The sequence below is a fragment of the Taudactylus pleione genome, unplaced genomic scaffold (genome assembly GCF_031769625.1).
Source record: "Taudactylus pleione unplaced genomic scaffold, aTauple2 ptg000842l, whole genome shotgun sequence".
In the NCBI taxonomy this organism is placed as follows: Eukaryota; Metazoa; Chordata; class Amphibia; order Anura; family Myobatrachidae; genus Taudactylus; species Taudactylus pleione.
The window spans coordinates 3,032,164-3,059,428 of NW_028285244.1; the positions used below are offsets into that span (position 1 = coordinate 3,032,164).

The following is a 27,265-nucleotide window of genomic DNA, read 5'->3' on the forward strand; positions in this document are numbered from 1 at the left end:
GGACTTTAAATGAGTACACAGTTCTGGGCAAATGTATCAATAACGCTGGACGTGATATCGACATTGCATGTCAGTGTTAGGTTTAGGGTAAGGCTGCAGTTACGGCTTAAACACTGTAATGTCGGGTACACAAACGTGTGACCGGCAGTCATGCCGATGTCCAGGCCGTCGCATAATTGCCGGTACACACTGCAGCGATTAATGAAGGATGGAATGATCACTCATTCAGTCCTTCATTAACATGCATAACACCCCGCGTGCGATATCATCGGGTCTCATGTGCATCACATCAAACCTGACGACATCGTATACGACTGCAGGAGCGCGCATATCGTGCGTACACACTAGAGATGTGCACTGACCCTCGTGTTTTGGTTTTGGATCTGGATCTCCCCTGGTTTTGGATCTGGATTGGTTTTGCCAAAACAAGGAGGTTTCACCTCCTTGTTTTGTTTTTCGGTTTTGGGTTTGGATCTGGATTTTTTCTTAAAAAAAAATCATAAAAACAGCTAAAATCACATAAAATGGGCCTTATTTTGTTCCTACAGTATTATTAACCTCAATAACATTTATTTCCACTCGTTTCTAGTCAATTTTGACCAGCTCACAATATTGATTTTTTTTCATCTAGTGTAGGCCCAACATTTCCACCAAGATAGCTGGCTGACTAAGCTAAGCTGCAGCAGTGGGCGGCACTAACACATGACCGTTCAACTTCAAACACGGCACATCAGGAAACACTTATTATTGAAGAGAGTCCTGAGGAAGTTGGAGTATGTATTTAGTTGAAGGCAGGGCAGGTGACCGGAAGGGTTGATTGGTAGTAAATTTTATTTTGTTTTTTGATTCCTAAGAAAATTTATGAGGGAGGAGGGGAGGGGAGGGGAGGAGGCATTTGATACATTCACATCAGTCCTTGCCACAGAAGAATCCTTGAGCATGGCTGCTTCTGCTGGGAGTTGATTGTCTCCTCCCAGAAGGGGACCAGGAAGAGTGCTTTCCAAAAACAAATAAACAATTGACTTAAATAATCCTTTGCAAACCTTCTATAGAGGCATTTCCCAACCTGTACAGGGACATAAAAAAAACATAGAGGCCTCAAAGTGCCACTTAACCAGCACAGATATGTGGACAAGCGTAAAATCTATGATTTAAGGCAGGGGTAGCCAACCCTGGTCCTCGAGAGCTACCAACAGTGCATGTTTTCCAGGTCTCCTCACAGTATCACAACTATAATAATTAACTTCACCTGTGGATCTTTCTAAATGTTTTGGTGAGTAATGAATACACCTGTGCACCAGCTAGGTCGTCTGGAAAACGTGAGCTCTCGAGGACCGAGGTTGGCTACCCCTGATTTAAGGCTTTACGTTGTATCTTTCTTGAGAATCCTGCGCCTGCTTCTGCAGCTAGGAGTGGATTTTCATCCCAGAAGGGGACCATGAAGAGTGCTTCCAAAAAACAATTGACTTAAATAATCCTTTGCAAACCTTCTGTAAAGGCATTTTCCAACCTGTACAGGGACATTTTAAAAAAAACAGATTTAGTTAGTGGCCTTCAAACTGCCATTGTTTCCAATGTCCACTTAACCATATCAGATATGTAAACAAGCGGAAACAGAGCATTAAATGCAACATTTCAGATTTAAGGTTTTATGGTGCATACACACGGTCAGATATGTCAGATGAACGATTTGCAAATGATTGAACAATTTTTGACTGTATTAAAATGAATGGAAATCATCCAAAACTGACTGCAAACACATCAGATGTCAGATATCGTTATCTGACAAACGGGAATGCACATCATTCATCGTTGCACACATGTCAGATTTTCCTTCAGATATGAACAGTTGACTGATTTTTAAAATAGTTATCATTCAGATCTGAAGAAAAATCTGACCGTTTGTATGTACCATAGGTCTTACATTTTGTCCCTCTTGGGAATTCTTTCTTGAGCGCCATGCCTGCTTGCTGGGAGTGGATTTTTTTCATCCCAGAAGGGGACCAGGAAGTGTGCTTTCCATAATAATCCTTTGCAAACCTTCTGTTCTGTAAAGGAATTTCCCAACCTGTACAGGGACATCAAAAAACAGTTAGTGGCCTTCAAATTGCCATTGTTCCCACTGTTCACTTCTTAGATATGTGAGCAAGCGGAACAGAGCATTAAATGCAACATTTCAGTTTAAGGTCTACGTTTTACGTTGTGTCTGGAGATCATTTAGTAAGCAGAAAAAGAGCTCCACCACAAGTGGCAGATGACTAAACTCACACACAAAGGTTGAATAGAAATAGATACAACACCAGATCAGATGTTTACCCTGGAGGATCTATCTGATTCATCATGGTGCTCCCAAGACCAAGATTGTGCAAATTCTGCCAAAAGAGAGACTGACACCACGGCTAAACATAAGAGTCACCTTCTGGATGTGAATTGTCTCATTTGCATGGGGAAAACCCAACCCTCAGATGAGATGGGTATCAGCCATTGGACAACATTGAAATCACCATTAAAAAGTCACAATGGAAGACTACAGTGTGGAGAATCTTTCTTCACAGTCAGGAGATGCCTCAGAGAACATAGAAAAAGATGCTCTAGGTGCTGAACTTCAAGGGATTTCTCCATCATGTTCTGCAGTGTGGAAAGATTTCATTCACATGTTTTCTATAAAGCAGTTCAAAGTTACAGCCTTTAAAGTGTCTGGCTATTATCACAAGCAAAGGATTCATCTGTCCGGAATCTGTCTGGGAATTCATGGATCGTATCTGGCTTGAATGCACTAAGACATCCAGTGATTCTGTGTTCTGTAGCCGACTTAATTCCTACCTGAATCGCAAACTGAAATACGGAATAGTGAGCACAGGCAACATGGAGGCCTTTGTTTTTCCGCTGCCTGCATGCCAACCAATAACTCCCAGACTACACCCACTGGGGGGACCAGATCTTGATAATGACTATCCCCATCTGTTGCTAGGCCTCCTTCTTCCAAACCATCCATCCTGGACTTCCTGCCCAAAAAGGGTGAGCAGGATACAGAAAGAGGAGCTAGATGTCCCCGATGACATTTTTTTTCATCTATAATAGATGATGTGGTAAGAGAAGAGCTTCAGATGTTAGAACAGGGATCCCACCTATTTGTCTTCCCTCCATAGAACAGAGCTCTGTTCCTCAGGAAGTCTCTATGCCTGAGCTGATAGGTAGTCTCTGTCTGTTGGTAAACACCCTTCAGGAGATGGCAACCCAAAATAACAACAACTATAATAATAATGTGTCCACTGATAAGTGAGAACCAGCCTGATCCCTTAACAGCAACATACCCCATATGGCCAACTCATAACATGAGTCCCAGTTTGCAGCCTCCTCTTCCTTATGACACTAATCCACTCCCATGGTTGATCAATCAGCCATGTCTGGTCCACCCAATTTTTGGCCTTCTACATCATAACAACACACTAGAATTATAATCTTTAATTTTGTTTACATTTTTTAATACAACAGTTCTAGAATTTAGGATGTCCACTCTATATAGGTTTGTAAATAAATATAGGCTTTAGTTTTTTAGAGCATATAACTTTATAAGCTGTTAGGATAACATTTCTGCTATGTTTAAGATTTAAAAATAAAAAACTTTTTGTAACCCAATAACTTAAAAAAAAATGTTTTCATTGCAATACTCATGCAGCCCCTCGACAGACAGGAGCACAGCACCCCTTCGCAGCTACGCCAATAACAGTGACAGCCAGATGTGGCTGACACACACATAAAATAAATATTATTTTTTTTGGGGGGGAAGCAGCCTCTCGACAGACAGGAGCACAGCACCCCTGCACACCTACGCCGATGAGAGGTGTGGCTAACACACCACAAAAAAAAAGTGTTTATTTTTTTTAACACTGGGATGAACCCCTGAAAAGAGGCAGCAGCCCCTTAACAGACAGCAACAGAGCACCCCTGCACTGATGACAAGTGTGGCTGAGCTAACACTAATTTTATTTTATTTTTTTCACACACTGGGTGGGTGAAGACTAGAGCACCCCGAAGGACAGAGCACCCCCTGGACAACACAGCACTACAGCTAGCCAGCCAGCCCCTATGGACAGGACAAGTACAACAGCCAGCCCCTATGGACAGGACAAAAGCCAGCCAGTCAGCCCCTCTATAGACAACAGCCAGCCAGTAACAAGTAATAAGTATTGACAATATAACAACAGCACAGCACAGCTCCCAGCTCCCTCTCTCTTCACTCTCCACAGCCAGAATGAAAAATGGCGGCGAATCGCAGGACCTTTATAGAATCCAATACCCGCAAGAATCCGACAGCGGGATGATGACGTTTTGCCTCATTTTCAGATCCGAGCCAGGCAGGAAAACCCGAGCTGACTCGTATCTGCCTCGGATCCCCGAATTTAGTGTGGGTCCAGTTCTCAGAGAGCCGGACCCGCTCATCTCTAGTACACACTGCACAAAATGCACGATTTGACGTTCCTATTTGGCCAAATCAGAACGACGTTGTTCCAGTGTGTACCCAGCTTAAGAGCGCTATGGACTGAATGATGACATTTCACACTACACCCAATATAATAGGTCCGCGTTGTTTTTTCTGCAGCAGGATTTAAAGTGATTTTTTTTTTAAAGGCAAATCCACGTTTATAAGTGGTTTGTAAACCTGAAGTTCTAAACCCTTGGGCAAGAGTTTGGGTTATAGGTCAGTATCTATATTCATTTTCCAGGAGGAACTGTAGAGTCATGTACTAAGGTTTCTTCAGGTCTGAGGACTCAGACAGACAGCAGAAAGGGTGATAGCCATACCACAGCAAAGACCAGCACCACAGCTCAAATGATGTGTTCCTGGGGCAGGATGTATGTACTGAGCTGACTGGTCTGGCTGCGCCTAGGATGGACCAGATGGCCTTGTAACTACAGCTACCGAGAGCACAAGAGTATATTCACTCCTGACTAGTTCCAGGACCTTATAGTTATAAATATTGCTATTACTTATTATTATTTGCTGTCATGTGGTTGTGTTAATATCTCAGGTGGCCCAGCCATTTGTTTCAGCATATTTTCTTTTCTGTTGGTTTGGAATGCATTGTTGGAGTTCTATTTACATATAAAACGTTTCCATGTGTATCTCTCGCACTGAAGTTGCTGATCCTGTGTGAAGGTATGCGCCTCCGCTCTGCATTTCTCTTGTCAGCCCAGGTTCTGTAGCTCAAGCTGCAAATGGCCGGAATGTGATTTCTTCACAAATGTTTCTTAGTGAAATGAGTCTTGTGGCAGCAGCTCATCTCCGAGTATGAGCGCCCATTTCTTCTCCTATACTGGGGTTTTTACAGTCTATATACTGATATTGGGGGATGACCATGATCGCTATTTTGCTGGGTAAATGTGGTGCGAAATGCCCGGCACAACTGAGACACTCCAGGCGGAGTAGCTACCGTGTTGTTCTCTGAACTTTGCGTCTTAATAGCACCGTAGACACGGCGAAAAGCCGCTCACAGTGCACCAGAGATACGACCTGCAACTTTAGACGCACATGAATTGGTTTTACATGCGCAGATAAAGCGAACAGAATTTGGCATGAGATAAAGCCGCGGCCCCTCGCTTTGCAGCCCTTTTTACACAAATTCAGACTCCGCCACACCCAGATGTACATATGTCACACACCATATTGATCAGTGTATGCTAGCAATGCTGTTCTGTTGCTGCTAGTTTTAATCATGTACATAAGAAGCACATTTGCGGCGGGAGGGGCTATTTGGCGGGACTGAAGCAACAGTAATAAAGGACACATCTGTAACATGCCGGCGTGCCGGATCCCTGCTGCTAGAATTCCCTCCTCGGTGCCTAAAATTAACTTCCCCCCTAGTGCCTAAACTTAACCCTCCCTCCTCGCAGCCTAAACCTAACCTCGCCCCTCTGCAGCCTTACCCCCTAACCCCAGTACTTACCTTCGGGATTCCAACAGTCAGGATTCCAGCGTCGGCATTCTGACCGCATCCCCTGTAACATGTCTCCCAGCACTTATCCCGGCAAATTATGGACAAAATGATCCCTTCACTTTTTCTTGCCATTTGCACCTATCAATATACAAAACGATGCCCCATTCACACTCATTCTCCAACAACACTTCCACGTGCTCCACCTACTTCCCCATAATCCCTGTCACTTTTAAGGTCACACATTTGGAGAGTTGAGGGACATGCATGCAGCAGACAAGCAAAGAACCCATTCACAATCCAGCAAATTCTGTGTTACCAGTTTCCAACTTGCTTTATTTATCGGTGCAAGTTAATATAATATAATAAAAATAACATGCTTGACCTGTACTTACTGCCTACTTCTTTCAATGCCCTAACTGCAAGTGCTACAAACACAATGCACCCCTAAAACTCACTTTCTTGTGCACACATCACAAGTCTTTATCTTCTACTCTCTCTGCATATTCTTCCAGCTTCAGTACCATATCCCCTGCTTTCCCATTAACTCTGTCTCATCATTGTCCTCTCCCTCTAGGCTGTGAGCTCTCAGGAGCAGGGGCTCTCCCTACCCTCTGTCTGACGCCTGCACCTCCCTTATCAATCCCTGCTGTACTTGTTCTCTTATGTGCAGTTGTGATGTGTAACTCTGATCATCCAGTACCACCAGAATAGGTACACCCTTAGCATTTGGGTGATGGGAACAAAGAGTACTTAGAAATATTGTACTAGGAGGCGCTCTTTTTTCTAATTTTTTCTTACATATATATATATATATATATATATACACACACAGTCAGGTCCATAAATATTGGTACATTGACAGAATTTTCAGATTTTGGCCTCTATTCACCACCACAATGGTTTTGAAATGAAACAAACAAGATGTGCTTTAACTGCAGACTTTCAGATTTAATTTGCAGGTAATTACATCCAAATCGGGTGAACGGTGTAGGAATTACAACAGTTTCAATATGTGCCTCCCACTTTTAAAGGGACCAAAAGTAATGGGACTATCAACTCAAAAGCTATTTCATGGACAGGTGTGAGCTATTCCCTCGTTATTTCGTTATCAATTAAGCAGGTAAAAGGTCTGGAGTTGATTCTAGTTGTGACATTTGCATTTGGAATCAGTTGCTATCAACTCTCAATATGAGATCCAAAGAGCTGTCACTATCAGTGAAGCAAGCCATCATTAGGCTGAAAAATCAAAACAAACCCATCAGGGAGATAGCAAAAACATTAGGTGTGGCCAAATCAACTGTTTGGAACATTCTTAAAAAGAAAGAACGCATCGGAGAGCTCAGCAACACCAAAAGACCCGGAAGACCACGGAAAACAACTGTGGTGGATGACAAAATAATTATTTCCCTGGTGAAGAAAAACCCCTTCACAACAGTTGGCCAAATCAAGAACACTCTCCAGGAGGTAGATGTATATGTGTCAAAGTCAACAATCAAGAGAAGACTTCACAAGAGTGAATATAGAGGGTTCACCACAAGATGCAAACCATTGGTGAGCCACAAAAACAGGAAGACCAGATTACAGTTTGCCAAACAACATCTAAAAAAGCCATTACAGTTCTGGAACAACATCCTGTGGACAGATGAGACAAAGATCAACTTGTACCAGAGTGATGGGAAGAGAAGAGAAGGAAAGGAACTGCTTATGATCCAAAACATACCACCTCATCAGTGAAGCATGGTGGTGTCATGGCGTGGGTATGTATGGCTGCCAATGGAACTGGTTCCCTTGTATTTATTGATGATGTGACTGCTGACAAAAGCAGCAGAATGAATTCTGAAGTGTTTCGGGCAATATTATATGCTCATATTCAGTCAAATACTTCAGAACTCATTGGACGGCGCTTCACAGTGCAGATGGACAATGACCCAAAGCATACTGCAAAAGCAACCAAAGAGTTTTTTAAGGCTAAAAAGTGGAATGTTATGCAATGGCCAAGTCAATCCCCTGACCTGAATCCGATTGAGCATGCATTTCACTTGATGAAGACAAAACTGAAGGGAAAATGCCCCAAGAACAAGCAGGAACTGAAGACATTTGCAGTAGAGGCCTGGCAGAGCATCACCAGGGATGAAACCCAGCGTCTGGTGATGTCTATGCGTTCCAGACTTCAGGCTGTAATTGCCTGCAAAAGATTTGCAACAAAGTATTAAAAAGTGAAAGTTAGATTTAGGATTGTTTAGTTTGTCCCATTACTTTTGGCCCCTTAAAAAGTGGGAGGCACATATAGAAACCGTTGTAATTCCTACACCGTTCACCTGATTTGGATGTAATTACCCTCAAATTAAATCTGAAAGTCTGCAGTTAAATCACATCTTGTTTGTTTCATTTCAAAGCCATTGTGGTGGTGAATAGAGGCCAAAATATGAAAATTCTGTCAATATCCCAATATTTATGGACCTGACCGTATATACAGGTACACATGCACACACACAATATTCACGTACTATTTGCTAAAAGGGGTGTAAAGAGGATCCTATTACACACCATGGAGGCCTTTCATTGATAGAAACACAAACCCTGTATAGGTGGGCAGTAAATATACTGGTAGGTTAATTGATTCCTGACAAACATTAACCCTAATATGTGTGTACATGTGGTAGGGAATATAGATAGTAAGCTCCACTGGGGCAGGGAATGATGTGAATGGTCAAATACTCTCTGTTAAGCGCTGTGGAATATGTACAGTATGCTATATAAATAACTGGTAATAAATAAGCATGTTATCAAAATGTAACTCCCACACTTAAACCTCAAGAACGAAGTGTAAGATCTAATTCTGGTACTCTTCAAAATTGTCACTTATCTCGCCCCTCCCATGAGTAGGAATGTGTTTTACTGCCTGACAAGTCGAGTTTATTTAATGCATGGCACATGGAGGAATATATAATAGCCCTTCTAGCTGCATAATAAGGCCATATACACATAGATATTGAAATAAAGCACTTAATATGTGTTAACAAACCCCGGCAAACTCTCTCTGGACCCAGGGCTCCAAAACGTAAGCACGTGATTGTGTGCAACCAGTGTACACTGCTTCCCCCTGCAGCTTCCACAACCTGAACACTCAGAGAGTACATTAAGTACACAGGGCCTGATTCCGAGCTGTTCGCTAACCCGATGGTCAGCGTACATCGCCGATGTGTTAGCCGTTCTGCCTGTGTGCAGAACGGGTCCTGCAATGCGGAAATTGCGGCTCTGCAATTCCGTCCGTCTACGCATCAGGCCCACAATGCACTGTGCTGCAGGGAAACACTGAGAACATGCTTGGAACGCAGTATTAAAGCTTCGGTCTATACGTATTCCTTACAGGCTCTAATTAGCACTTTACACGTCATCCTATAAAACTGGAAATAGCGCACATTTATTCTTACCCTTCTACAAGTTTTGATCTTTGGTGGACAGCTTTCTAGTTGATGTTTCGTGCCTCACACGGATCATTGTTGTGGGTGTTTGATCAACCCCACGCTGTTTGTGCAAGAGATGACGGATGGGATTTTTAGCAGCACACATCATTTCACCACGGGAAATCTCTACCCTGGTGGCAAAGCCAAAAGTCTTCCAGATCCGTCACATGTGCTTATCGAGAAGTCTCCACTGTCCTGTAAAAGAAAATCTAGAAGTATGTTGGATTGATATGTATTTGTTTTTGCACAGAGTTGTCATTTCTTAATAGCACATTTCAGTGGACCTACACGAGTGCTCTTATTAGCTGAGATAACAGAGCACTGACAGGCTTGAAGAGCCCTGAATACAGGGAGATGACACATGTCGGCTTAGAAATGACGGCCCAGGTTTAGGTATACTTTTCCTATTTGTTTTAAACTTCTAAAAAAAGAATTAAAAAAAAAAGAAGCCTGGTGTGATCCAACATTTATCACACGCAGAAGCACATTCCCAAATCTGCCTGGTAATTGTGCCCTAGCTATCAGCATTACAATATTTACCAGTTGCTAACGTTTAGGAGACAGAGGGCCTGATTCAGAGCCGCTCGTAAGCTCCGAGCGATGTTCGCACATCTGCGCATGCGTATGGGTCGTAATGCGCATGCGCCAACCAGTCAGTGCGGTCGGAAATCGTGTGTTCGCAAAATAGCGAGTGCCTGCTAATTTGAGTGACAGGATGAGGCGTTTGTGGGTGGTAACAGGGGAAGGTGCTTGAAAACGGGGAGGTTAGATCCAAACGCAGGCGTGCCAAACTGTCAAAACGGGTATTTTAAGGGTGTGCATAATTAACAAAGCAGCGTCATTGACCACGTCACTTGGTTGTCTCTTAGCCTGAACTGTTTGTATGATTGTGGTAGGAAAATCCAACCACAAGCACTGCCAGCAGTTCAGACGCCTTTCGATGTACTCGATTAATCTAATAAATAGTGGAGATGACGTATGATGCGAACGGCCAGGGGGCGTCTTTACAAAATAGCGAGCGCATGTTTCGTTCGCTTGCTCAGACATAGAGGCGTCAACAGACCGCAAAGAGCGAGCGCTCAATTTAAATAGCCGGCCCCTTTTTCTGAACAACCGTTCGCAAATAGCGTCCAGCTCTGAATCAGGCCCAGAACCCCAAAAATGTATTTATTTTTATATGAAGGTACGTAACAATCTTTGGGGAAAAAAAAGCTGGTGGGTGGGCGGGCTTGAAGAGAAATAAAACAGATTACATTATTTTTTCCTAATTTTATTTAAACTTAAAAAGCCTTTAGCCTTCCAGTAGACACTATTGTTGTGCTCCGAGCATCTGATTATGGCCAGAAGTTGGACCGTGTGTGCTAGACATACTTTAGCTAATATCAAAAAGATGTGGACCTAAGAATTATTTAATTGCATCCCTCTGACAGATCTGAATTTCTATTTTATTTTTTTTTACCCTAAAGAACTTAATTGTGACTTGAGAGGGTGTCGGCACCTTAAACGCGCACACGCAGCTGCCTGCAAAGCTGGAGACCTCATGTCTTACAAGGTCTGAGTGCGAAGTTTATCAGAACAGGGGGCAACTTATGAATAATTCATCTAATCAGCTCTTCCAGGTCTTTACATAGTGCCCAAATTGTTATAGGTGCAAGCCAGTTTTAGTCATTTTTAATAAATATTTGACTCTTGTCACCTCTCATTATTCTTAAAATGTCAGGAAACGTTATCCAACATTCTTTACAAAGGAGTCTATAATTCCGCTGGTGTTATATTATATTACATCGCATTCCCTTTGCATTATTGCACAGTCTGTTCTCGTTAGGTCACAAACTCGTTGGCATAAATGAAGCAACGCTGGCAGAGCTGTAAAGTGCTCTTAAAGGAGAAGCTTTTTACCTCTTTAAAGTGCACCTGTCACCTCAAGGGAACAGTGGCGGCCATCTTGTGGGCTGGAACCATCTTCACCTGATGTATGAGGCACAAAGTATATATTTATTATTGGTTTAGCCCAAAACAGCTGTGCTACAGCTCCCGGGACACACCTCCCCTGTCTACAGTCTCTAACAGGAGAGCGGACCCTAGTTGGTCTCCAAGCAGCTGTACCATTTCTATGCGGCTATTAGACAGCCGTGGCCTGATATGCAAAGCCTCATTCAGACGGCTTAACCTGTGAGCTAGACGGCAAGTTAGATAGTTATAAAAAAAAGCCCGCTGCTAGGCATTACTAGCCTTATTTTGCCCGTACCAGATTCTAAATGATGGGAGTTTTATCTTATGTCTGTATGATGTTTGATATATGTTTTGTATTGTTTATTTGTAGATTATTCGGTATGTTTACAGTATTTCATTGACAATTTTGTTTATATGTGTTGAAGTACCCTGGCTCTAGGGCCAATTTTTTTTCCTGTCCCTATCCTGTTTATATTATTCTATTGTTTATTTTATTTTATTGTGTGTATTGTTATATTTTTTTTTTTTGTGGTGAAAATTAATAAAAATTTAATATTGGAAAAAAAAAAAAAAGGCCACTGCTCTAATACGGAATAAGTATGTTTGGCCGCATGGCAGGGCTGAATTAATTTCTTCATGTGAAGTGCGTTTTTGTTTTGTTTTTATAAAATAGATACATTTACAATTCAAGTTAACTGATGCTGAATTAATTAAGTTCTGGACCAGAGCATTTTATACCGGGTGGAAAAGGAACATGTTGCAAACTGAGCCTATATCGTACTCTACTTTAGTATGTACGATATTGTTTTGAGGAATAGAGGTTTTAGTAGCTGAATGCTGGCCGCAATTCAATCAGCTTCTGCAGTTTGTCTGCTTCCTTCCATATTGCCCAGCTATCGCATCATGTTGGGAATGTCAGACTGTAAAAGATAAACAATGTGATCTCTGATACCTACTGGGCATGCCGAGAAATCTGGTCTGTGAACGACCATAATCTTCTGTCTGTGTGTGCCCATCGCCTGACTGAGCCACTTGTGTGTGCCCCCAACCTATGCAGATCTGGTAAAACAGGCTACATAGGACCTGCTTGTACCTTTCCAGATGTATACCAGCCGCACCTCATGCACTATAGGGCAACTTTTGGCCCCAAAGCGATTGTTAAATTCTATAGTCATCTTACTGAAATAAATTTGGCTAGAAGATCACCCTGTGTGGTTATCCTCTGAGGGCTCTAGCTCAACTCATGCACTTGCCCGGAGTGGCGTGCGGTTATATCTCTTCCCATCTGCTCACGTATCAGCAGATCAGAACATAGTCCAGCTGCTTTATTCTTCTGCCGATTTGCATAAGTCGCTTTAGGGGGTCCTTGGGGAGCATTGAGCTCTTGTCTTGCAGGCCTATCTGTAGATGTGGTCTTAAGTTAAAGAAGAATTTCACTGAATGATCAGCTATCTATTTCAGAGCATCCTCCAGGTAAAACACCATTGAGGGCCCCAAACATTATCCTCCATTGCGTGAGCTCCGCAGTTGCTGGTGAGGAAGAACATGTTCACTTTTGTAGGAAATGTATTGTCCCCAATGTTCATTTGTGTTGCAAGAAGCACCTACCCTGTTATGGCATCGAACGCTCTTCTTATAGCAATAGCACCTCCCGTAACTACCCCGTCCAACGCCAATCAAATACGTGTCGTCGCATCCTAAATATGTTGTCATTAATTCTGAAAGCATCACAGTGCATTCTGTCAGTAACTAGTATACATGTAGCCTATGTATGTGTTTGGATGTACACGGTATGGGAATAAGGAGATGGTACAAACATTATTCTGTGCATATATATATATATATATATATATATATATATAAATAATAAGTTTTTGTGATTTTTACTACCTGTAAAAGAGAGCTAAAAGCTAACCTCTTCCAATGAGTGATAAGACCCTGTTAGTACAGGATTCATGACGCAGAACACATTTATCCAACGTTAATGCTTTAATGTGGCTATGCACATAGGGCCTGATCCAGGCTGAATTGCAATGCTGCGTTCGCTCGCAGCCAGCCGACGATTGCATTCTGCGCATGCGTATAAGACGCAGTGCGCGCGCGTACCGGCCAATGCGATCGCAGTGAGCACGCAGTGTCTTAATATGGTGATTGACAGGAAGTGACGGTATGAGGGTGGTGACGGGGAGGTGGTCAGAGAAACACAGGCGTGCCTGGGCGTTTAAACGCCGTTACAGGGGCGTGCATAATTAAGCCCCTGCGATAGCATACACTCGCAGAAGTCTAGATGGCGACAGGAAGTTTAGCAGTTTCTGCGGTAGGGTCGGGTCAACCACAACTGTGCGGATGGTTCCGATGTTACCAATGTTTTCGCTGACTTACGGATGCATGTCATGGGAAGCTTGATACAGCGATGGGCGTTTTGGTATAGAGCTGCTGTTGCCGTGCGATTGCATTCATTAGCATATTTTCACAGTGAGCGGGGTGCATGCGAACCAAACTGAATCAGGCCCATAGGACGCATTTAAGGTGGCGCTGCTGTATAAGCAAGAAATATGCGTTTGTAGGTTATTTTTAAGATTAATATTGGTCTTATATTTCCATCCAATTGCTTACAAAGTGAATAAATAAATTGGTCCTTGTGTGATCATGTATAACAGACATGGCGACAAGCTGTCCATGGATGAGGGCTGGGAAGCAAAGTCAGCTGCTTTGGTAACTAATATGAGCCGAATTGGAACAGTAGCTCTCTCTAGTGGTTTTTCTGCTGAACATCACCTCAGATTGGTTACTATTATATATTTAGAACCAGTATACATCCTAGTATGCAGTCCATAGACAGGGGGAATTACAAGGCAAGAAACAAGTGATATAGAAAATATTGATATGGAAAAGCCACAGTTATTGGATTCTAGAGACTAATGTGTTAGTACTAATGAATACAGCTGCAACTCTACACACGTGGCTGAACAAAAGACAGGCAGCCGTAAATTCAATACTCCTGGGCCGGTTATTAAGAGAGATCTGCCTGGCGATCTCAGAGGTTCCTTTGTGCATTGTGTAAAGGCACTGTGCTTTGCTTCCAGCAATACTGAGATATCTCATGTTGCTCTTGTAAGGTCATTTCAGAACTGGCACCGGTATTACCAGCACTGAAGCTGGAATGGCACACCATTTAATGGCACAGGCCCCATACCTAAAATGTCATTTTTAATAACAAGTTTGGAAAACATGTAATGTATGAAAATATTAACACTGTGGTGGTTAGGTATTTTACATTAAATACATTTCAATTGTAGGCTCTGATTATTATTTGGGGTCTTCAGTTTTCCATTTCACATTGGCAAAAAAGTGTTCTGTTATGTATTCGTTAACAATTTTCTAGTAAATAAATAAAGAAGGCAAAAAATAAATTAGATATGATTTAGTTTGTAGTGGTAAATATAATACGGTAACCTTTGTATCGTTATTATATACCATAAATAGAAATATTCCATACCTCACGATATTACTGATGGTAGAATTAGGCCGCACCTCTGAAATATCAAAACTGTTCCACAATCAGTTCCTGTCCAATTTCAGGGGAGCCTTGGTCTCTTTCTGGTCTCTTAACCTTCCAAAAGCAGGTCTCTTATTAGATATGATATCAGCATGGGTTAGTAGTAATGGCAGCAGGTGTAGTCAGATTTGTGGTATTATCACTTCATTAGGGGCATATAGTAAAAAGATTTATATTCCTCCACAGCAGACAAGTAACTCACAATGTAATCTGTATGTAGGCAAGAGCCATTGAAACGTGCCTGTAATTCCAGCCTTTTACACCAGGGTCAGAGAGCCTATTCCACTTACACATGCAGGAATTTTGTAGTGAAGTTTTGGGGGACTATAATAAATATATATATATATATATATATATATATATATTAGCTAAATATGGTACTAATAATGGCGCCACACCCCCTCATTGATTTCGGTATTCCGGATTTTATATGTAAAATGTTCCTTTCACAATACACCTCCTGGTGTAGTAATTTATGGGAATTATTTAGATGGAAATTAAGGTAATCCAATATGCGTACCCCAGACGTTGTATAGACAATCGCGTATTCAGTATCTTATATGTCTTCATTCAATAGACCCTTTGGACATGGAGCTCAACCATATAAAATCAGAGAAGAAGAGAGATAGACACTCTCATAGTGTAGTAATTTTTTAAGTTTAATATAAAACAAGTATCACACAGACAATATAATTACATTTAAAAAGTTTTTGAAAAGCTTATCTGAGTTGTCCAAACAACCGGATTTGGAACATCAGCAGTGTTACCACCCTCGAGGGTGATGTTTTTGTTTTATATATATATATATATATATATATATATATTATAATACGTAACAAACCCTCAATGCGCTATTGATCATACACTTATAAGTAAATATAACGCTGCTCCTCTTGTACGATCCTTCCCGGCCACTGGATATAAGGTAAGAGTACAAACGACAAGACAAGAAGGCGCTGATAGTGTAGTAACTCAAAAACCGGTTTTGTTATTAAGGTAAGTATTGTGCCTACATTAAATAAGAATATTCAAGCTTATCTCAATTCCACTTTGACCGATGGTATGATGAATCGAGACCCAATGCTTCTTTAAAGCCTCCAATATCTGAATGCAGCCCAGCACCAAAAGTGAAATCAGAAAAAACTCATAGGGTAGTATATAAAGACTTTATCAAAAAGTAAGGATTAAAAACATGTACATAAAAACCACTTGACAAAGTGCATATAAAGAAGTATGAATCACCCAACCCGGGATCTGGATAGTCCAACCAAAATGGTACCGATTTCTGGGAACTCCCGACAGCTGTGGTATTTCTTCAATGAGTGCAAACTTGTGAGCAGGAACCTCCAACGTGTTTCGTTTGAACCAAACTTCCTCAGGGATCCCAATAATGAGTGTCTGCAGGCAACAGTGAAGCATGGTGGAGGTTCCTTGCAAGTTTGGGGCTGCATTTCAGCAAATGGAGTTGGGGATTTGGGCAGGATTAATGGAGATTTAGATTTATCTTCAGTTCATTCACTTTGCATTTTGTTAATTGGTAAAAAAAACTAGTAACATTCTATTTTTGAAAGCATTCTTACTTTGCAGCATGTGTTCCACAACTGCCTAAAACTTTAGCACAGTACTGTGTGTGTGTGTGTGTGTGTGTATGTATGTATGCGTGAGATTATGTCTACGTACATGCACGTGTGTGTGTGTGTGTGTGTGTGTGTGTGTGTGTGTGTGTGTGTGTGTATATATATTTTTTTTATTATTTTTTTTATTTATTTATTTTTTTTTAAATAACATCAGTATTGCACAAAGAAATCTTAGATAACTGTCCAGAACTATGTATATTGATGCAGTACTGCTACTTCCAGACTCGAGTCAGTGATCTGGGAAAATAGCAAGCGAAGGAGAGCGCACTCGTGAGAAGATAAATAAAAATATACTTTACTCAAATTCAAGCTCATCTACATCAAGGTTAGAAATGGCAATCTTAGCCAAGACAGGTCACCAGCATGTGACTTTAGCAGCAGCTTTGGATGAAATCCACAGGCCAGCACCGGCTCTGGAGGCAGTGGGTGACATCACAGCGTCCACGTCATAAGCCACACCAAAAGCGTTTAGTCTTTGAAGACTCTATCAGGGGGGGTGATAAACCTCTGTCAGTATTTCCTTATATACCCACACTGGATGTTACCTCCCCAGCTCCCTGCTAAGTTCATCCCAATCTGTATAAATCAAAGGTAACTGGCGGCATTCTCAGGATTTTACAGCACAAGCTGTTGTACCGGCTTTATTGTTACGCTGCAAAATCTTGAAAGTGCCGCCAGTTACCTTTGGTTTTTTGCTACTTCTGAGGAGGGCACACGGGTCGTTGTACCTGTGATATAGAGTGCGGGGTGACTATATATATATATATATATATATATATATATATATATATATATATTATAATACATAGTATAAAATAAAGTCCCTGGCAGGCATTTGTCCGTCTAATTTCCAGAAAAACCGGATGGATTTTTCACTATTCTATGGAGCATTTGTCAAGGAAGGATTAGGTGTTTGACACATTAATGTATGACAAAGGGGAGCCGAGCAGTGACTATTTTAGTGAAGCAAGTCAATGAAAAAATGGACGTCCGAGAGCTTTCTCAGCTCACGCTGCCTGAACCGTTAAAGATATATCCCATCGATGGTCTTTATTTTATACCACGTAGAGATGTATTATCCAGTTTCTTCATACAAATTGATGTAAGCCCTGTTTACTGATACAAAATCTCAGTTTTTCCCTTATTTTTTACCTTTCCTATTTCATTTATGCAAAAAAGAATTATTTAATTTCTAACAAGTCCAAAAGAGTCTGCTTTGGCATGGCAATAAATACAGCACAGGGACAGACACTTAACGTGGCTGGTGTTGACCTGAGTGGAGACTGTTTGGCTCATGGACAACTTTACATGGCCCCTTTGCGTATCACATCAAAACTAAATCTTTTTGTGTTGACTTCGGGACGAAAAACAACTAATGTCGTCTACAAGGCAATCTTATAAGACCTCGGTTAAAAAATACTATCGCCGTAAATTCTGAATTTCTCCTGTGTGAAGTCGGGACGGGCTGATACATACATTCATACATAGTTAGTGTAATATCCTTGTGATCCACCCCCTGACAGATTAAAACTGATACCTTTGTTTTGTCTTTTATTACCCGGAGCTGTTCTGTTATTCTAGGAGTGGTGAAAGTTACTCTGAACACAGTGTTCCAGAAAAGAGTTCCTTAAGGCTGCTCTGTTTATGCTCAACATAATTGTACCAGTGATTGTCATGGATGAAATAATTGGAAGTTTATGGCTTCAGTTAGGTTTTATATTCTACTTTATCATTTCAGATTTATGGAGAATTTGCAGACAGAGGTGCAAGAAATGGAATTTGCCAAGTTCTCAAAGGGTTTGAACTTCTTGAGAAAGGAAGATTTTGCCGAGTGGCTGCTTTTCTTCACCGACGAGGAGAACAATGACATCTACTGGCACAATGTGAAATCCAGGATCACGCCAGGCGAAGTGGGTTCAGCAACTATTGAGTTACCTCTGGGGAATTAAAGAACTGACACTGTGAAGTGTTTACCTCTAATAGCAGCATATTAATTCCATGTGTCTCCGTAATCTCGATATCAGCACAAAATGCGAAGAATAGACCGTTCCTCAATTTTAAATTAGTAACATACTTGCTGATATCATGGACCCCTTCTGGGAGGGGGTACCAAGTGTGGGGGGGAGTGGTGCAAAGTTCATGGCCTTCACCCCCCACACTATAGATTTGCGGCATTGTTAATTGGGGGGGGGGGCCCAATCACATGCTGCATCGTAACACATTGTATAATAATGTAAAGACTCAGCCACACACAGATATATAAGTGTTGCATATTGAATTAATCAGTCTTCTGGTGCGTGCTGGTCGCATCGCATTATGACTAAGACGCATTTTCGGCAAAAAAGACGCCAGGCGCTAGCAGGGCAGGGCGGGTCATGACGCGTTGTGAGGGGTTGATTGGTTTGACCGTAGAAGTGATGTATGAGGACCCATATGTATCAATAGTGTCTTAGTGTTCACTAATACAGAAGGGAGTGCTGGGTATCTTGTATGTTACAGCTGATTGCACCGTTGTTACGTATACCACAGTTTTCATCCAGCATGATTATATATACATTGTGTGCGTATAAATGTTTTTTTTCTAGCATTAGAGTGAGGAATGACGCTAATTATGTTTTTTCCTCTAATGACAGAGTATCAGCTTGGAGGAATTTAAGAGCTTCTGTAATTTCATGAACAATCTGGAGGATTTCTCTATAACAATGAAAATGTTTACCGAGGCGCGCAAGGCCGTGAAGTTAGGTGAGTGCCAGCCCGGCGCTGTGAGTGATTACTGATTAGTGCTCTGGTCACTGCGAGACCGTGTCCCCAGGATCCCCTCTGCAGGATGTACCGGATGGGACCTTTCTTGATGTCATTGCTGCTTTATGACAGTACATACATTGCAGAGAATTGTATATACTATAACCCAACCTCTGTGCATTTCTTTGTATTAAATTTGTTGGTTTTTTTTTTCCTAGCGGAGTTCAAAAGAGCTGTGAAAGTGGCAACAGGACAGGAATTATCAGACAATGTCCTGGACACCGTATTCAAGATCTTTGATCTTGATGGGGACAACTGTTTAAGTCACGGGGAATTCCTGGGTGTGCTGAAGAACAGGCTCCATAGAGGCTTAAAGGTACGTATATGAATAATATAATTCCAGTTTGAGAACTCGCGTCTAAAAACAAAATGGGCCAAATGTAATATGGTGAGAGGTTAGAAAATGTGAGAGTTTAGCAGTAACCTCTCACATTGGTCGAGTTTTATCTTCAAAATGGGAAAACATTTTTCCATGTTCTCGGACTCTTATTACATTGGCTGAGTTTAAAAGTGTGAGAAAACGCTCACCCAATTACATTGGCCGAACTCTCACCCTATTACATAGGCCGAACGTTCACATTTTCTAAACTGTCACCTTATTACATTGGCCAAACTCTCATCCTATTACATTGGCCGAACTCTCATCCTATTACATTGGCCAAACTTTCACCCTATTACATTGGCCAAACTCTCACCCTATTACATAGGCCGAATGCTCACATTTTCTAAACTGTCACCTTATTACATTGGCCGAACTCTCACCCTATTACATTGGCCGAACTCTCACCCTGTTGCATGGGCCGAACTCTCACCCTATTACATGGGCCAAACTCTCACATTTTCTAAACTCTCACCTTATTACATTGGCCAAACTCTCATCCTATTACATTGGCCGAACTCTCATCCTATTACATTGGCTGAACTCTCACCCTATTACATTGGCCAAACTCTCACCCTATTACATAGGCCGAATGCTCACATTTTCTAAACTGTCACCTTATTACATTGGCCGAACTCTCAACCTATTACATTGGCCGAACTCTCACATTTTCTAAACTCTCACCTTATTACATTGGCCGAACTCTCAACCTATTACATTGGCCGATCTCTTACCCTATTACATTGGCCGAACTCTCACCCTATTACATTGGCCGAACTCTCACCCTATTACATTGGCCGAACTCTCACATTGGCCGAACTCTCACCCTATTACATTGGCCGAACTCTCACATTGGCCGAACTCTCACCCTATTACATTGGCCGAACTCTCACCCTATTACATTGGCCGAACTCTCACCCTATTACATTGGCCGAACTCTCACCCTATTACATTGGCCGAACTCTCACCCTATTACATTGGCCGAACTCTCACCCTATTACATTGGCCGAACTCTCACCCTATTACATTGGCCGAACTCTCACCCTATTACATTGGCCAAACTCTCACCCTATTACATTGGCCGTACTCTCACCCTATTACATTGGCCGTACTCTCACCCTATTACATTGGCCGAACTCTCACCCTATTACATTGGCCGAACTCTCACATTTTCTAAACTCTCACCCTATTACATTGGCCGAACTCTCACATTTTCTAAACTCTCACCCTGTTATATTGGCCGAACTCTCACATTTTCTAAACTCTCTGTCACAATTGGTGTCTGCGAGTTGCCTGTCTCAGGTGGTGATCGGGTCTCAACGGAGGCCGGCATGACTGGAACCACAGGTGATGTAGATAGCTCTATTTACAAGACTTGTGTAGCAGTGAAAACTGCCTTTGATGATAAATGACAGAAACTGGAGGGACCGGACTGGGACCGGCAGGAAGACTTGTTGAATTGAACTGATGAACTAAGAACTTGACTCTGGACTGGAACAACGTGGACTGAACTGATGAGCTTGGAACTTGACTCTGGACTGGAACAATGTGGACTGAACTGATGGGAAGTCAGGTAATGCTGAGACGAGGGCTAAACAGGGTAATCTGGAATTTGTATGACAAAGGCTGGAACTCAGGTGCAGGCTGGATTGGATAATTGGGAATAACAGGTTTCAGGAAGGAATGGGTAGGTTTGGGAATTTTAGGTTCAGGGAGGGAGTAGGTAGGTAAAAGGGGCAGGAGTTGATCCACAGCAGGAAGCAAGGCAGGATGACACAATGCAGGTTTACAGAGTGCCAGGGACCAACCAGGAGTAGGACTAGCAGCAGAGCACAGGCCAGGTATTGCTGTAACAGGACATCTGGATGCCAGGTATTACTGTAGCAGGTTTTCGGGATGCACCAGGGTTGCTGTCAGCAGGCTTACTGGATTGCCAGGTTTGGCTGTAGCAAGTCAGAGCAGATCCCCAGGAGAACTACAAACACAGATCCATGGGACAACTGACAGGGGTAAGTCTCAAGGCAAAAAGGTGACAACTAGACAGAGTCGTGACACTCTCACCCTATTACATGGGCCGAACTCTCACCCTATTACATGGGCCGAACTCTCACCCTATTACATGGGCCGAACTCTCACCCTATTACATGGGCAGAACTCTCACCCTATTACATGGGCCGAACTCTCACATTTTCTAAACTCTCACCTTATTACATTGGCCGAACTCTCACCTTATTACATTGGCCGAACTCTCACCTTATTACATTGGCCGAACTCTCACCCAATTACATTGGCCGAACTCTCACCCTATTACATGGGCCGAACTCTCACCCTATTACATGGGCCGAACTCTCACCCTATTACATGGGCCGAACTCTCACCCTATTACATGGGCCGAACTCTCACCCTATTACGTGGGCCGAACTCTCACCCTATTACATGGGCCGAACTCTCACCCTATTACATGGGCCGAACTCTCACATTTTCTAAACTCTCACCCTATTACATTTGGCCCAATATCTTTTTTTTTTTTTTTCTAATACAGTTGTGACAACTTTTTCTGATCGCTGACTGAGCCATGTTGTTACAGATGTGTTGTCCTAACACTGCAATCAGTATGACCCAATTTTTTTAAATATTTTGTTATTCAAATTGATACATTTCAGGCATGTCTTTATTTGCAACATAATCACTGTCTGAGAGTTCCGTCATCTGCTGGCTGCACGAACAGGTCCCCGTGTTAAAAGGTCCATCGGCCTGAGCATGCGATAACTGGAAGTGTCCATATTGGAGACTAATCCGGGCATTCAGCACTCTGGGTGGGAATCGGCATCCGCTAGGGGCTTCTTTCCTCTGCGCCGTTTATGAAGTCGGCTGCCTGGGCGTCACACTGGATTCTGCTGTCATGTTCACTTCCCACTCCCCACATTCAGTCATTCTCCCACCACCTTTTTGTTTAATCACCATAATATTGCCAGAACGCGCCTTTTCCACTCCCTCCCTCCATTTCCACATTATATTTTGTATTGACTACTGCAGTCTTCTTCTTACTTGTCTTCCCCTCCACCGCCTCTCCCCTCTCCAATCTCCTTAATACTATGGCTAGAATGATCTTTCAGTCACACTGCTGTGTCTCTGCCTCTCTGTAAACCCTACACTGGCTCCTTATCCCCTACAGGATCCAGTTCAAACATCTCACCCTATCCTTCAAAGCTCTCTCACTCTCCTCGCCTTCCTACATCTCTAATCTCATTTCCCTCCAAACCTCCTCCCCTCAGCTAGCGATCGCCACCTCACACCTCCACTGATTACCACCTCCCAAACCCAAGACTTCTCCTGCACTGCCCCTATTCTGTGGAATGCTCTCGCCCTCTTTCTTTCCCACCATCTACTTTATCAAGAGCTCCCTCAAAACCCATGTATTCAATTTAGCATATAGGATCTCTGCCCGATCGAGTCTTCCCTCCACTACCCATAACCCGTTGTTTCTCCCCTTTTCCCCACTATTACCCCATCCCTTTTAGAATGTAAGCCTTTGCGAGCAGAGACTCTCTTCTTCTGTTTCATCCTCCTCCAGGGCAGGTAACAGCCTATACGCTATAGCTATGCCCACACTTGTATTATGTAAATATGTTCCTTTTACGTAAAATATCTGACTCTATTCCCTTGGTTACCCTGCTTTGTACCGTTACTGTGCACGGCGCTGCAGAAACGATATTAGCTGACATCCAATTAATACATTCATTTCCTTTTTCTCCAGCATGTACCACACCAGCAGGGCTTACAAGGGTACTGGAAATGCGTCAAGCGGGAGACCATTAAAGGAGCGAGCGAAGTTTGGAAACAAACTGGAAAAAGTCCATTTTAATATTCCCGTTATAGTTGGTCGACGTTTATTACATAACTGGATGGCTATTTACATAACGTTTGTGCCTGCGTATTGTTTCCCTGTGTGTAGTGACATGCACCTTGTGTTTTGTGCAATGCCATTCTATACCTTGTGCCCACTGGTGAACAAAGCATTCGTACAGGAAATGAAGCCTATCGTTTCCAATGACTCCACACTCACTCCTTCTAGCGTTTGGGTTCATTGTCTGGTTCTATTCATATGCATTAACCACAAGAAAATACATGGGGGATGCCTAAGTGACCTGAAAATCTGTAGTAACGAGCACGTATCAATCATGTATGTGCTGGACACGCTTTTTCCTGTGTTTCTGAATGTAAAAACATGCTAGTGGGTATGAGGTGTAAGACTATAGTGCACTGATATCATTCTCCAGATCACTGAGCTTTATCTGTCTTCTCACCTTCATCCTATAGATTTACCTAGGCTCAGCAGGGTACACTAATCTATAGCACAGGTAGGCAACATGACACTCCAGCTATTGTGGGACTACAAATCCCAGAATGCCCTGCAAGCCTTTCTCTGGCCAGGACATGCTGTAACTTCTAGTTCCACAATAACTGGGAGGTCACAACTTGCCTACTTCTAATCTTTATATACAACATGTATAATTTATGTGATGTTTTTTGTATTTCGCAAATGCTTTCTGTATAGGCAAGAATCAAATAATTGCAACTAGTTCTCTAAGTCACGGCCAACTTGTCAGGACTGCAGGGCGGCATTAACATGGCAACAAATCTCAGCAGTGAGGAACAAGGACTTATGGTGTTACCGGTAGTAATCAGTCAGACGTTTGCTTTCATTTTCTAATGTGAACCAAACAGATCCCCAATCTGATAGGTTGCTATGTCATCTCATCTCCTCCATTTATACACCACTATATTTGGACCAGCATTAGTAATTGCTTTGCCCCTTGGTCAGGTGGAGACAAGCTGCTCTGTGAGGACATTACTTTGTCTCATCTGATAAATTTGCTCTCCAGTCACTTGTACAAGTTGAACAGGTGCTCTCTGCCCGGGGCTGGGTACAGGATCCTGGCGGTCATATACCAACAACAGCATCCCGACAGTCAGAATCCCGAAGCGTGCAGGTAAGTTCCCTAGTCCAACCCCCAACTCACCTTTCCTGCAGCCTGTCCTCCTCCCTCTCACAGCCTAACTCTAACCCTCCCCCACACCGCAGCCTAACCCTAAATCGGGTTGGGTATGAAATCCCGGCTGTCGGGATGCCGCTGGTCAGAATACCGACAGCTGCATCCCGACAGCCAGAATCCCGACACCCATAGGAAGGAATGGTAAGTAGTTTTCTAACCCTCCCTCCCCGGTGCCTAACCCTAACCTCCTCCTCGGTGCCTAACCTCTCCCTCCCCGCACCCTAATCCTAACACTCCCTACCTGGTGCCTAACCCTCCCCCTAATGCCTAATCCTAACCTCCCACTAACATCCCGATACTTCCCTTAGGGATGCCGGCGGACGGAATACTGGTGCTGGGACCCCGACCTGTCGGGATTTCGGCACCAGTATTCAGAACGTCGGCATCCCGCACGCCGGGATGCCGACTACATCCCCCCTAAATCTCCCCCTAGTGCCTAACCCCTACCCTAAGCCAAATACTGATCGTCAGGATTCCAGCTCCAGGTTTGTGACCACCGGCATCCCAATTACTTCCCTCTGCCTGTTGTAGCGCTGGGAGTAATATTCACCCAGGGGAACAAAGTAAAGTTTTATTCAGGGGCAAACTACATATTCATAAATGTGTCTTCACTCAATAGACTGATATATTTTCCCCACACTAAGTAATAGGGAACATAATGGATATTCCGCTAATGCATCCAGTACACTTATCAGTAGGCTGAAGTCATCCTTCCCTGCTGGGAAACGCAGGAGGCACTACAAGTCATCTCTGAGTCAGACTAGCTTACCGTAAGATATTATACTGCACCGGTTATATAGTACAGCACAAGTAACGTAAGTAACTGGCTATTCATATTCACATTAGATTAATACCCTACAAGAATAAGAAGATAACACTGGTACTTGTAAGAAGAGCATTTGGGCTTATGTAAGAACCATGAATGTGTTAAGACATAAATATTGGTGTAAGTATTAGACATCACCCCACGTGGCAGGGCTGCAGTTTATTACAGTAAGTGCCCCCGATAGCTATACACCACGGAGGCCGCTATTTTGTGTCCTCTACTAGAGGACAGTGTCTTAACGAGTATCTAGTCAAGTAATAAGCCATTATTGTGTACAGGAGAGGCAAAATGTAGCTTCTTCCTTCCTATAGGGAGGACTCTGCATGGAATAAGTGTAACGTAAAACTTGCGGAGAACATTTCTAAACATACACATTACTATTTTTATGAATGTTCCAAAACATGTACTATCAGAGATAAGTGATTGTTACTTGTTAATAATTTAGCATTGTGCTGAAAATGAACATGCCGGGTAACTGCAGGGTAGTAATGGACACGCATCCATCCATTCTCCACTCTGATTTATCACTTTATTTTTTGCACTCCGGATTATATGTTGTTTCCTGTATTGTTGCCAATTAAAATAGCACATTCCCATAAACCTTTTAAAAATTATAACGAGAGACATTTGTAAACCTAGTGCACTGATGCAACTGTGCAGAGAGAGGTGCTGTAACCCGCAGCAACCGGATCAGGGCTCTCATGACAATCTGTATGTTGCTCAGAGAGTTACCTGTGCAACGGCTTTCATAACTGTCCCCCATTGTAGGCAGCGTAGAGGGGCGATTATGCCGAAGACTGGTGCGTAAGCACCATACTCAGTGCCACAGTCTTCCCAATGTTTACACGCTCACACTGCACAGCAGAGGATTTAAGGGAACTGGATATACAAGTTGCTTGTTTACTTCTATTTTTCCAGGAAACTTGTTTTGTTTTGTTTTTCTTATTAATAATCAATTGAATTCTTTATTGTTTGGTGTTCTATATCTTTATACAAATGTTAGTTTAAAAGAGAAAATATAATCGGGTTCATGGTAATTTACTGCAAAATGTATAATCTGTAATGTCCATGAATAAAGGTGGGATGATAAATCTGCAGTGTGTTTTATGCTGGTCAGATAGGGCATGCTGAGAGATTGGTACCTGATTCCAGTACTATGATATACACTTGTATCACGTCTCCATTTATTGTATCTGAAATAGGAGCTAATGATTCTGTGGCACAATCCTCAGGTTCCTGGTATCCTCAGCATAAGGTAATGTAGTTTTGCCAGGCCGTACATTGCCAGCAATTTGGTGACGACATTCTCTGTTTGTTTTTTTTGGTGACTTTACACCTCTGTTGTTTTCCTAATGAATAATTTAAATTGATGGATAAAAGGTCACCAGACAGTGGCGTAAGTTCATCCCAGACGCCGGGAGGCAAGTTATCATTTGGTGCCCCCCCTGAATATGTGACAGTGGCTGCTGCCAGGGAGGAGTGGCATGGGGAGTTGTGGGTGAGGGAGGCACCATATGTGTCTCACTGGCATAAGTAGCTGCTGAGGAGCAGGGACGGGCTATATATAGGTTGGGGCAGCAGCTGATGGTCTGACACAGTGCCCTCCACTAGTATATGGTTATGGTAGCTTCTCAGGTGCCGGGAAG

The 27,265-nt window shown here is 42.6% G+C and overlaps 1 protein-coding gene across 1 annotated transcript in view; it reads left to right on the forward strand.

The window, feature by feature from the left end:
- Positions 1–26,710, forward strand: part of MICU2 (mitochondrial calcium uptake 2) — a 311,942-nt gene extending 285,232 nt beyond the window's left edge. Inside the window, exons 9-12 of the mRNA XM_088458594.1 lie at positions 18,294–18,465; positions 19,189–19,297; positions 19,516–19,673; positions 23,494–26,710. Coding sequence (XP_088314720.1) covers positions 18,294–18,465; positions 19,189–19,297; positions 19,516–19,673; positions 23,494–23,601 — 547 coding nt within the window. The 3' untranslated portion in view covers positions 23,602–26,710. The remainder of the gene's footprint in view (positions 1–18,293; positions 18,466–19,188; positions 19,298–19,515; positions 19,674–23,493) is intronic.
- Positions 26,711–27,265: the final 555 nt, after the last annotated feature.